Here is a 14310-nt window from a genome sequence, read left to right as displayed (position 1 = left end):
CAACATTCGAACGTATGAGAAGATTTTTGTTCTTTTCCTGATACTTGAATATCACAGTATGGTTTTGTCAATAAGGACGGGGTTGGTGGTTCTAGCCATAGAACCATAAGCAGAAAGTCATGGATTCAATCCCAAGCCGTCCCTTTCCTTATACTTTGTTTTGCTGGATCTTCCACTTGCTTCTATCTTTCACTCTATCACAGTTGATCTAATCGTTCAACGAATTTGCTAGAATCAGAGGTGAAAATAAACCGTTCCTTACGCTTCCATTCTTCGATCATTATAGCACGCCATTCCTTACGCCTGACTCAAAGGCAGTCTGCTAGCCAAACAGCACGCCTCTCTGCCATAAATTTACCACTCCTACACCTTCCCGCATAAACGGGCGTGGATGCAGGGGTATATTCGGTCTACTGTGGGAGCTAATTTAATGCACCATCAATTCCTCCCCCTCCCCCTCATTGGTCTGCATTCTGTCCTGGCAAGCGCCATTGTTGCCTTAAAAATAGAATACTGATTCTATACCAATACCCGGAATGCAATTTACCGGATAACTACTTACCGGAATGTACCATTACCCGGAAAGCCCATTTACCGGAATGCACCATTATCCGGAAATCTTCCATTTTCGACGACCTTCATCATTACAGGGTGTCCGCAAATTATCCGTACAAACTTTGTAGGCATGGCTCTATGCAATCAAGCAGAATAAATTCAGTATTCTTGCTTGGTTTAAAACATCAACCTTTTATATTATAAGGCAGTAAGTTTAACACATTTTTGATTTCAAACATTTGTGAAACCAAGCCGAATGTGTTGAGATGTCTTATAGGGAGCCGTGTTTTGAGCTTTATGACGGAAGAGAAATATCCATAGAACTCATTGGATTTGAACCGTTTAATTTTCTTTTGCTAGTCTAACTTGAAGCCACTAAACTGCAGGTTGCTTCAAAAAATAATGGGACATTTGGATTCATCTCTTTTAAATTTTGGGGACAAAACATTTCTAGTATGACTAGCGGCCCTCAGGAAAAACACCTTCGAAAAATTCAAATTTGCCTATCTCAGTAAGAAGCAATAATTTCGAAATTATTTAGAGGTGTATTTTGTGTTAACATATAGATGTATTTAAAACGGTACATGGACATTGATTTTTTAATGTTTTCAATACGAGATCATCTTTTCCATATTTTGCTGTTCAGATAATTTACGGACACCCTGTACATGTGTAAGGGGAGATCCCCCAGTACCGTACACTTAAGCCACTAAATTCATAATTCGAAAAATATTGATTTTATGGGCTCGTGTTACCCATTTATGATAAATATTATCATTTTTATAGTGTACAAAAATAAATTTGAAAATAAAAATACGAATTATGACAATGCATTTTGATGATGTATTTTAGTATCAAATTGATCGATCTTGAAAGGTGGCACCCAATACCGGATACGATCTGGAAATGCCTCGAATTCTGCAAATATGAACATCATTGAATGTGTACACTATAGGAATAGTTTATAATTACCAGTTCAATGCATTTGCAACAGTTTCAAGAATAATTTGCGTTTTTCTTAGTTTGAAAGATGCCTATCAAATACCTCTTCCATATATGATGAAAAATAGCACACTTACGATGTTGTTCTGAATGTTCATTCTTCTTAATTTTATTGCATGTTTGATACCATGATCGACGGAACCCATGAAAAATGAAAGTATTTTGAGACACTGGTGCAATAATTACAAAGATATCATACAACAAATCAAGCTGTCCGAAACTGAGGGACAAGAGGTGCTTAACGAAAATTGTATTTTGTCCATATTTAGTTCATTTATGATACAAAATACATTCATGCTCTCAAATAAGGATTATGTTCGATCATGCTTGTAAGTAAAGTGGGTTTCATATCTCTGAATGTCTGTACCGTAATCCGGGGTAACATTGATCAGTGTTTAGGATATTTCTTAAATATTTAATTCAAAAATGCAAATATTCTGAGTTTTATATTTTTAAAACAAGTACTGCCACCCGTAGCACGTGACTGTATACTGTAGTTTGTTTTTTGAAAGATTTAAGCCTGTTTACAAAAATGTTTTATGTGATTTTTTCATTTAGCTGATATGGGGTAACATTGATCATCCATGTAAACAACGTTCGGTAATATTGAAAATGTCGTTACTTACTTAAATCATAGCCCCTGAAGCCGAATATGATGTCCAAACGCTTACATCTCATTTACTTTTTGAGTTAATTTAAAATTAAAAACACCTCAAACTGCGAAATACGCCTAAATGTAGGCAATTTCCTAAGGGAATTTTACATTCTTAACAGAAATTCGTTAATGTTGCCTAATTGAACATACTTATAAAAAGTTTTGACAGCGGAATCGTTTTGGGCGATGCCATTTTTAGTGAGAACCGCATTTTCCTTGCTCATATCGCTTGCAGAACCTATGTGAGACATGAATTTTCGGTAGTGTCATCCTTAACCATTGAAATCATTGTTTCGCAAACTTGACAAATTTACGCATAAAGTTAACGCAATTTTTGCAAAAATCTCAATTTTCAATAGCTCATTAATATAAGAAATAGAAGCAACATTCATGCTTTGGAAATGTTTCATCAATAAATGATGATACCAACTTTTTACAAGATGTGTCACTCCGATCAATGTTACCCCGCTGATCAATGATTTAAGTAATTAAAGTAAGTAACAACATTTTCAATATTACCAAACGTTGTTTACATATTAACTTCAATGCTGAAATTTTCAGAAAGTCTTCCTCTAACCCTAAGGAATAATCCTTGAGGGTGCCCCGTGGAATTATACAACTTTATTTCTCTCCCATACTGAGCTGGGCCAGTCCGACACTTCCAATTGCAGGCTCGACAGAAACTCATCTGCTATTTCAAGGTTTAATTACTATCTGAACTACGCTTCTTGATACTTGATGTGCAAATTCATGAAGTTAGATATGTCGCAATATAAGTCTCAGAAGTACCAATGTAATCTTGAACAGGGTATCCAAAACAACCTGGCATGTGATCAGGTCATGATTTGGGAAGTCATTTTGATATTTCGCCAGTAAGGTTTCAGAACCACCAATTTAGTGGCCACATCCCTCAGGAAACCGGGTATTTGGAACAACCTAGTATGTAGCCAAGCCATCCAAAAATGTTTCATAGTTTCTTAAGACTTAAGTTGCAAAATCATGAACTTTGATGTACCGCAAGCCATGGACTTCAAATTAAAGTGGTTACAGATTGCTTAAGTTGGGTTACCTCGGTTCTCCCTGTAATAAATCCGGAATAACAATAATTTTCGAATTGATGACCGATGTATTATTTTACGACTGTAGGGTACCTGGAAATTCAAAATAAAATTAAACATCGATGGTTTGTAAGGGATATTGTTGAAATAAGTGGGGATTCATGGTACCATCGGATATCTGTATGTTATCTCTGAAGCTTTGTAGATGTAAATAGAGGCTTGGTTATAATAAATGTTGAAAACAAGTGAGAAACAGCACCAGTAGATTCAGTAGATATTGTAAATCTTGTCATTAGAGTATTTAAAAGTTCATAGTTCAACCAATAAGCTCATAAACAATTGTTTTGGCCTACAATGGAATTTTATGTTCAATAGTGGATGTATTAATAATATCTTGTTTGAATAATAAGTCAAGCTGTATGCCGAAATTGATTCCTACTACTTCAGTGTGTTCTGAAGATCTTAAGATTAACAATATTTATAGAGGTACACTTTCCGACCCATATGAAGCTATATGGGTAGCAATGAGAATGTTTCACGAGAATTGGGTGAGTATAGACTGTTGCAGATTTTGTAGATCATCAGGACCTGAATTCCAGGACGATTTGGATGACTTACAATATCCAATATCTTGTCAAAATTTGTGGACACGTCTGTTGAGGCTCAATGATTGCTGTAAAGCACTAAACGTAGACATCACTTGCTTAAAATAGTTTATGACCCTGTGTAGATTTTGTTCAAAACTTCAGAATGTTCTGGAGGCCGTAGCATTGTTCTAAGGTTATTAAACATTTCTCAAACAAACAATTGGTCTTTACACTTTTAGTATGAAAACATTTAGTTTCCAAATGACAAATGAATTCTAAAAGGAAGTTTACCCAGAGATTTTCTAAAATAACTTTGGCAACAATACTTCGATTGAATACTTCTCCATTACTCATGAAACTACAACTAACAGTGAAACAATCCTCAAAATTTTATTAAAAAATATTGAGTTATGCTCAAATACGAGCAATTTGAATTTTGTATGTCAGCCCCGTAGCCTACGGGTTAAGTGTAATATGCGTCTCTGTTTTGCTTAAAAACTAAGAGCTTGTCTTCAAAACTATGAGCTTGGATTTCAAGGGGTCAATTGACCTGGGCCCCTCGATTAGAAGGGCCACCCGAGGTACACAAGTAAGAGCAAAACCATTTCAAAATATCAATATTCTCTCTTTAGACATATAATTCTAACTTTATAGTTAACATTCGAATGTATGAGTAGATTTTTGTTCTGTTCCTGATATTTGAATATCACAGTATGGTTTTGTCAATTAGGACGGGGTTGGTGGTCCTTTGCTTATCGCTTCTGCTTCTAAAGCAGAAAGTCATGGATTCAATTCCAAGCCGTCCCTTTCCTTATACTTTGTAGCTGGATCTTCCACTTGCTTCTATCTTTCACTCTATCACAGTTGATCTATTCGTTCAACGAATTTGCTAGAATCAGAGGTGAAAATAAACCGTTCCTTTCTTCCATTCTTCGATCATTATAGCACGCAATTCCTTACGCCTGATACAAAAGCAGTCTGCTAGCCAAACAGCAAGCCTCTCTGCCATAAATTTACCACCCCTACACCTTCCCGCATAAACGGGTGTGGACGTAGAGGTATATCTGGTCTACTGTGGGAGCTAGTTTAATGCACCATCAATTCCTCCCCCTCCCCTCATTGGTCTGCATTTTGACATGGCAGGCGCCATTGTTGCCTTAAATATGGAATACCGATTTTATACCAATACCCGGAATACCATTACCCGGAATGCAATTTACCGGAAGACTACTTACCGGAATGTACCATTACCCGGAAATTATCCATTTTCGACGAATAAGGTTCCCCGGGGCAAGTGGGACATAAAAAATCGATAGTTCAAACAGATTGTTCAATATAATTTGAAAATGTCAATATTTTGCAAATCCAACGACACGGTCACATTTTGGCAACATATTTACTGGTGTGTGCATGAATTTGATCGAATAATTTCGAAATTGTGAAAACCTTAGAAGAAAGATGGACAATGAGCCATTGGACGCAGTTACCTCGCTAAACGGGGCAAGTGGGACACATCCAGTTTCATGCGTCAAACCACATCAGTAAGTCAATCATTGCAATAATAGGATTGATAAATCATAGATTTACAATTTTGAATATATATTTGATGTACATAAGGGATCAACCATAACATGCATAACGTTTTAGGAAGAAAACGTAAATGTAAGGTTATGTCACATCGCATTTAATTTTAAATTCCACACTAATAGCGTAAAGAGATATACAACATGTTCAAAATATATCATTTATAAGTTATCAATCGAAATGCAGCACGTAAACTTTAACTGACGAATTTTTAAATATTTTATTATTATTCGTTATTACTGTAATGCATTGTCTTTATGGGATGAAACTGTTTTCCGCAACTACTGAATTTGATAGAAATATCAAATAAAGTTCAATAAAAATAGTAGATCTCATGATGTATTTTAAATTTTATCTATATATTCGTTCAATTTAAAATTCATATTTCAAAAATTAAAAAAAAAAGAAAAGAAAAAGTAAGTTTAGTAATTTTTTCTCCAGTTTCAACCATTACGTAATGTAAGATTGATTTTTGTTTTGATAAAAATCATTCGTTTGAATGTTTTAGTGCTACTCTCTAGGAAAATGTTTGAAACGTGCAGAAAAAGTTTTGATTCTGGTGCTGGTTTCGATAGGTCCCACTTACCCCGGGTATAAAGTTATTTTGGGATAAGTTAGACGATAGTTATTTTCATATGAAATGAAAACAAAAAACATATACTTAAAGTTGTAGCTTACCGATCACAATACTTAAAGTTGTAGCTTACCGATGGTAATTCGATTTATAGCACAATTATTTTTTGCGAACCAATGCAGAACGTGAAACGTGTCACAATTAATCATGCAAGTTGAAAATGGTGCTGAGCTGAATACTGTTACATGGAGCACATGGTATTAAAAATTACAATCATTTTTGTACTAAATACTTTCCTTATCATTGTATCTTCAACTTCCTAGAAGAATACCCCCTTGAAAAACTTTTTCTAAACGAGCTATAACGGAATGTCCCACTTACCCCGGATTCTCACTTGCCCCGGGGTACCTTATGTAAGTACTCAAGTTTTGGAGAGTCGTCGAATTTGCCAACCAGAAATAATGTTGAACCGGTGGTATTCAATTCTACCAACCTCAGCTGGATTTGTTTGAATAGTTTCACCTTGCCGCAACGTAGGCGCTAAGCAATGCACGAATATTACGAATTTAATTGAACATGTAATTTATTTAAGAAAAGAATAGTCTGATATGTATTGGAAAACTATGTCTTCAAAGTTAGGCTATAAAACGAAACATTACAAACCAGGATAGGAAGAATGAAAAAAAAAAATAGTTTTATTATACATATTTGATTCCAAATAATAAGGTTTAATACAAGTTTTTCTTGAATTTTCTTTATTGTGCTATTTTTATCTGAGTTTCTGAATGTCTGTACCCCGAATTGAGTGCCATGGTGATAAAATAAAAAGAACAATACGCTATCATAAGAGGAAGATATTTGGTCATTTTCGACTAACAAATATTGTCAAAAATTCCAGAAACGATCGGTAGAACTTGAAAGAACCGCCAACCAAATAAATAAGGATGAATATCAGATGACCCGAAATGAGTCATTCTAGGAAAAGGGAAACTCGAGGCATTAGCTTTCGGGTTATTGACTTTTGTAGAAACGACATTGGGTGAATTGACACTCGGCGAAAAGTCGCACAACCAATGGTACATTCTTATCATTGCTTATTTATTACCATTTGGACACTTGGAGAACCGACGGTCGTATGTTAGAAGTAAAGTTACACAGTTGTTGCCGTATTTAGCCAGTTCAGCCAAGACAAGCAGCAAAGATAAGTTGAAAGAACAGCTTATTTTAAAAAGAAGGTTGATTCATATATAAAATGCAAATATTTGAGGATGGAGCATATTGACATAATCAAGTATGAAGATATCTTTAACTCCTCTTCGATGCTTATGCATTTTGAAGGAAGAAACTCCCCTGTCCATTATTATTGGGGGTCATTTCAAATATTTTTAAGTCAAGATACTGTCCTAAATGGCCGTAAAACGGTTATAATGATTAATGAAAAAGTAAATATAGAGAAATAATTTTCCGGTAAATGGTCTTCCGGTAAATTGTATTCCGGGAAATGGTTTTCCGGGTAATGTCGAAGAACCTAGAATACCACCAGCACTTATACACTGAAGGTGTCTGTTAGTGCCAAGCAGTCATCTGGTTGGTTCCTTGTGTAAATGCAGCTGATCTGACGATACTAGGGTAGCAACCACGGGCGGCCAATCAAGCTCAAGCTCAAGCTCTAATAGTTTTGTTTGGTCAATTATTATTCTCCAATATATTACAAAAAAATCATAGAACATGTTAAGCCAAAATCTTCAAAAATGTTCTCAAGTTGATTTTTTATATTATTGGAAATATATTGCGCTTCACTATTTTGAAGGATTTTAAAATATGGCCAAAACTGTGACCCACTACGTATTTTAAATAGTTTTATAGAGCACTGAAATTTAAACATATTTGCAATGCTAACAGAAATTCAAAGTGTAAGGAAAATTCTTTTGTGATGCGGAAGTCAGTATTTCTAATTACTTCCATATTTTGCATACCGTAGTTGATGAAGTTTTTTCTTAGTTCAGTAGAGGCTTAAAGTTAACTTTGAATGAAATCTTTAGAATATATATTCCATGTTTTTTTCGAAAGAATTCGACAAACAGAGAAAAGCTAAAAGCTTGTACTTAATAGACTAAAAGGATCCAAAACACTATCTCAAAACGTTTGATGTTGCGGTAATAATGCTAGAATCTTTTCTGAATGTGATGTTTCCGGAAAAATTAAGACTGTTTTTTGGTAGTGGTACCACTCAGGGAGAAGTAGCATTACCATCTTCTTCTTCTTTCTGGTGTTACGTCCCAACTGGGACAGAGCCTGCTTCTCGGCTTAGTGTTCTTATGAGCACTTCCACAGTTATTAACTGAGAGCTTTCTATGCCAATTGACCATTTTTGCATGTGTATATCGTGTGGCAGGTACGAAGATACTCTATGCCCTGAGAAGTCGAGAAAATTTCCAACCCGAAAAGATCCTCGACTGGTGGGATTCGAACCCACAACCCTTAGCTTGGTCTTGCTGAATAGCTGCGCGTTTACAATTGCATTTTTTTTTGCTAAATGAAGAATAATTGTGCAAGTGAAGAGATGCAATTTTTCATATGAGGGCGTTGAAAGCTACCTCGGAGAAAAACAGCTTTGAAGTTTTTCAACAATTTTTCATTCTATACAAATTATATAGAAGTCAATTTTATACGAATTATGTATTTTTCCCATTTGAAGAAAAAATCACATAAAATACTATGGGAAATTTTGAAATAGTCGAATTTTTCAATGTGTACAACCGACCAAAATGTCACTTACATTTCTTTGGGCTCCCCATATCTTTTGACCAAACATTTCATTGAAAAACTCAATTCAATACGTTAGTTCTGTGCCGGGCGTGCAGATAAATTTGGCATTGAGAACATTAATTGAGTAAATTTGAAGTAATATGAAAAAATATGATCCTTCGTGACAAAGTAATGTCAGAAAGAACCCCAAGAATTAAAAAAAATCTACAAAATTAATAATATAAAGCCTGTGTACACAAAATATTAGATTTATTTTCTGGGCCATAATGTAAAGTCACACCAGAAGAATTTTAGCCAATTTATCTTACATGAAAACGAATTTTTAATCGAGTGATGGACTGATATAGTGAAAATTTTTCTTTTTTTTTTTCAGCTATGGGTAAACTACAAAATCCAGCAAAAGTGGCTTTGCGACAGCAACTGAAAACAGTTATGAGCAATATGAGTAGTACCGCTCGGATCACGCAATCGAAAATTATTGCAAATAAGGTTGCATCATTGCTTGAAATGCTTAATCTAAACCTTCTTATTTCATGATTAAATTATCTCATCATAGGTTCAGCAGCTGCCGTTCTACCATGACAGCCAAAGGATATGCATCTACTTGAGCACCGAACGAGAAGTCAACACAGTTCCCTTATTGCAGGATATGTTTCACCGAAGCAAAGAAGTAGGTCTAATTATAATTTTCTAACTTATGCCACCCGCTGGGAATCTTGTTGATTATTCAAATCAATCACTATTAACGCGTCCTCGGATGTCTTTCTTCATGGCATTCATCATCACTAACAGAAAGCAAAATGACGGCATCCTGTTTGGCCGTGAAACCATTTATCATTGGCCTTCGTCCTTTGCTTCTGCCATCCTCATTGGATTCTAGCTCTGCAACCCATAAAGCATCACTTCGATTAAGACATTCCCCACTCTTTACGTGCCGGGCATGGACAATTCTCGAAATTTTCCTTCTATTTTCCCCAGTAGAAACAGATCTATTTGTGCACAATTTTCGCTATTATTAATACCATTTTTATTCTGCTCCAAGTACACAGACGGTGGAGCTCTTCGGAATACCATCTTCCTAGATTCATGCAGCTCTTATCTCTTACCGCAGGTTTTCGTTCCAACGTACAACCGAACCGCAATGAGAATGGTAAAAATTAACGATATGGTCGATTACGACAGACTTCCGACGACCAGCTGGAATATCAAGCAACCAAACTTCGGCGACAACAGTCGAGAAGATTGTCTGGCAACAGGTGTGTATGGTTGAATGTTGATTGGAGTTAGATTGGCATCAGAGGAATGAAGTATATTAAATTTCTTGGATGTTAAGTTTAGCATTAATGTGGCTACTGTTTTGTCTATCGGATGCCACGGAATTTTCTTAAAGCATTTATTAATGTTTATTATAATCTTTCAGCATTTTAAACATTCGTATGATGAGTAACCATAGATTGTAGAGTTACTTTATCATCCAATGTGTAAGTATAAGGTAACAGCACAACTCACAGTGCAAAGCTGTTTGCGCCTGTTGCTTAGGCAAAGCAGTAATCATGACGCCGTGCTGTCAATTTTCATTTTCATTTCATACAATAGGTTTCATTGAGCTTTGCTCTGCGGTAGTGAATAAACTGTTCGAGCAGTTAAAAAAAATATGTAAAATTTTTGTGGTCGCTAGAAATATGTTTTCCTGACTTATAAAAATATCAATGAAAACGAGAATTTTTACTTGTTCAATCAAAATATGCAATAAAGTTGAAACAAAATTGGTTCCTCATGCACTGCCCATTAAAACGTAACAATGCAGTAACAATAGTTCCATACGGAAAATGTAGGCATTCAGAAAATAGCGCTAAAAAATTTAAGCTCGTCTTCTTACACGAATGATCATAATTTTTAAGGTACATTTGCGCATGTCATATTTATTTAGCTCCTCCACATAAATAACTTAATTTTTTTTTTTACCCTCCGCTATCCCCCACACCAAAAAGCTCAAATGAGCCCCCTGGTAGTGGACATAAACTTATCTAAGCATGAAACTGGACTGAAAAATAAGGATTGTTATATGTAAATGCTTAGAATTATTCATACAAAATTTAACAAGCCAATAATCTTCTTCTTCTTCTTTCTGGCGTTACGTCCCCACTGGGACAAAGCCTGCTTCTCAGCTTAGTGTTCTTATGAGCACTTCCACAGTTATTAACTGAGAGCTTACTATGCCAATGACCATTTTTGCATGTGTATATCGTATGGCAGGTACGAAGATACTCTATGCCATAGGTTCCCAAACTTTTTGGTTGCGCGACCCACCTAATCAACAAGCGTATTCCTTGCGACCCACCAGCGAAAAATAGTTCAGTGGCATGTTTTATACTGAAACTTCTGATGTCACTTATTATTTTGTTGTGAATTGGATTTGATGACAAGACGTAATTAACATTGACTATGGTGGATTAAAGCTACACTGAAAAAAATCTTTTCTTTTTATAATGCACAACTGATTGTTACAACTTCAAAATATTAACATAAAAAATTCATATAACAACACTAAGAATTGTTTGAAAATCTAGACGCCTATCAAAATTCAATAAAACCGCAAAACTGATAGTTGCAACAGTCGATCTTCCATTGTTCAATATTGAGTCACTGAACCACACTGGATCAATATTTTTTTAATCGAATTTGCATGTACCTCACATGTTTTTATGACCTGAAGCCTGAAAGTTTGAATATATTCTGTCTAATAATATTAGATATTATCAAATTTAAGGATTATTTTACTACCTATTTCAAGAAAAGCTAATTTTGCAGCTAAAACTGTCCCATGTGAAGGAAATTTTCTCCGACAGAATATTTATTATTCTTCCAAACACAAAATCTTAGCCCAAATGTTAAACTTGTTCGTAGAAATATCTGAGTAGCAAGAAGGCTCAATAATATTTGAGATTTTGACACCGTGAATCATACTGGAAATCCAAAAATATCATTAGTACTATGAAGTTCCTCTCAAACAGCCTTAAAAAAAAATGTTCCATTACTCGATATTTCCATAGGTGGATAATTCCTTTAACTCATGGAAGTTCGATTGTAGAATAAGTATGTATGTATTAAGAAAGAACAACTAAAGAATAAAAATGTTTGTGGTTCTATTTCTGACAACCTTTTCTTTAGTAATTATTCGAATGTTCTTAGCTGTAGAATAGTATTGATAGTTCCAACTGACTCAATGCCTGATCACCGGAAGAAACTGTTTTAGTAATAATATGATAAATAAGTTGCAACAAGTGGCCAAAATTTTAGGAAACATAAAAAACTCTGGAATTCAATTCATATATTGGATTTTTTTTCGCGACCCACCAAAGACTGACTAACGACCCCCCAGGTGGTCGCGACCCACAGTTTGGGAAACTATGCTCTATGCCCTGGTAAGTCGAGAAAATTTCCAACCCGAAAAGATCCTCGACCGGTGGGGGGATTCGAACCCACGACCCTCAGCTTGGTCTTGCTGAATAGCTGCGCGTTTACCGCTACGGCTATCTGGGCCCCAAGCCAATAATAGGATAGTTATAAATAAAAGAAAACAAATGTAATATCCCAGTGGAACATTTTCCTTTTAAGGGATTTACAAAAACTACATTAATACAGAAACTACATAAATATATAATAAAAAAAATTAAACGAAAGTTGGTTTAACAGTTGATTTCGTTATCATAATTGATATTCACTCTGTTGGGATTTCAAAAAACTTTTCAATTTCACTTTGAATATTTCACGACTTGTTAGCTGTTTCAAATCAACAGGAAGCTGATTGTATTTTAGTGGACCGATAAATTTAATTCTTTTTTGAGCAAAACTAGTAGTGGCTCTTACTATTTGCAAATTGTTTGCCTGTCTTGTTCCATAAATGTTTGCAACTTGAGGAAACTGTATATTGTGATGCATAACACTGTTATGTAGGACGTCAAAAACTAACTGATCGGTTTGTAAATCGCATAGGGCTACCAGAGGTAGAATATTGTGTGAATTATCGGAATACAACAAGTAAGTTGAGAAGAGAAGTGGCCTTTTGAAAATTATTTTTAAGGTGAATATACATCGAAGCCAATCCTTAAATTTTCAAGAGCACAAATCTAGGAAACCAGGCAGCGGTTCGAGCTGAAAACTTAATCGATTGATCACACGCTGGATGTAACCAATCGATTAAGTTTTCAGCTTGAACGGGTGTTTAGTTCTCTAGATTTGTGCTCTCAAAATTTGAGGTTTGGCTTCGATGCATCTCCACCTTAAACACCTATTTTGTAGTACTTGCAGTTTCTTTAAGTTTGAAATACATGCTCTTCCCCAAACAGAAACTAAGTAGTTAAGCTGAGAATGTATGTAGGCGTAATAAAAAGCTAAAAGGGCCTTTCTTCTTATAAAAGTAGAAATATGACGCATAATGCCACATAGAGAAGAGACCTTTTTTTTCTATATATGCAATATGGTTTTTCCAGGACAAAGTTTTATCTAACGATATTCCTAAGTATTTGAAGTATTCGACTCGTTCTATTATAGATGTACCTATCCTTACATCGCTGTTGAAATTTATTTTTTTCCTGGGAGAGTGGAAAAACATTACCTTTGTTTTTGTTAAATTTAGCGAGAGCAGATTATTACTGAAGTACGCCAATAGTGTATGTAAATCTTCTTCCATCTGGCGCATGATTGTTTCACTTGAAGAACCAGGATAAAATAGTGCCGTGTCATCCGCAAATAACCGGGGCACCCCATGTAACTGCAAGTTTCCTGTATCGTTAATGTAGATGAGAAACAGGATTGGTCCTATGTTACTGCCCTGTGGAACGCCTATGTTAATGGGTTTAAGTTAACTTCGAACGCCATTAACAAAAACAAATTGCTTGCGGTTCTCCAGATAACTTTGAATTATACGCTTTGCCACACCACAAATACCGTTCATTTCGAGCTTTTCCAAAAGAATCCTGTGATTAAGCGTATCAAACGCCTTCTTGAGGTCCAAAAAGAGAGCACCAACGATTTTCTTGCTGTCAAGTTCATTTATTATATTATCAACTAATTCTGTGATAGCTGTTAACGTGCTGCAACCTTGTCTAAATCCATATTGTAGATTATAGAAAACATCATGCCTATGAAAGAAATCTAATATTCTAGCCACCAATAATTTCTCAAAGATTTTGTTGAAAACAGACAAAGTTGATATTGGGCGATAGTTGCCAACATCAGCAGAATCGCCTGATTTGAATATTGGTATTACTTTGGCTACCTTGAGACAATTTGGGTATCTTCCAGTTTCAATCATTTTATCAAATACATTACAATTATTTTTGATAATTTTTACTGGAATTTTATCAGGGCCGCATGCTTTGTTAGTTTTAAGATCATTGATAATCAAAAGAACTTCATTGAAAGATGCTGGACGCAAATAGATGGACTCTGAAACACGTCGAGCATTTATTGATGGAATGTTAGAACTTTTTTTGATATTAGTTGCCAGATTATGACCAATTG

The 14310-nt window shown here is 35.2% G+C and overlaps 1 protein-coding gene across 1 annotated transcript in view; it reads left to right on the top strand.

Moving 5' to 3' along the window:
- The window catches only part of LOC5573715 (5-formyltetrahydrofolate cyclo-ligase), a 30634-nt gene that overhangs the window by 4250 nt on the left and 12074 nt on the right, over positions 1–14310 (top strand). The window contains exons 2-4 of the mRNA XM_001654704.2: positions 9158–9273; positions 9341–9454; positions 9896–10040. Of these exons, the coding sequence (XP_001654754.1) occupies positions 9160–9273; positions 9341–9454; positions 9896–10040 (373 nt within the window). The 5' untranslated portion in view covers positions 9158–9159. The remainder of the gene's footprint in view (positions 1–9157; positions 9274–9340; positions 9455–9895; positions 10041–14310) is intronic.

The sequence above is a fragment of the Aedes aegypti genome, chromosome 2, assembly GCF_002204515.2.
Source record: "Aedes aegypti strain LVP_AGWG chromosome 2, AaegL5.0 Primary Assembly, whole genome shotgun sequence".
Classification (NCBI taxonomy): Eukaryota; Metazoa; Arthropoda; class Insecta; order Diptera; family Culicidae; genus Aedes; species Aedes aegypti.
The sequence above is the reverse complement of the archived record's forward strand: the minus strand, read 5'-3'. Positions and strand labels throughout refer to the sequence as shown.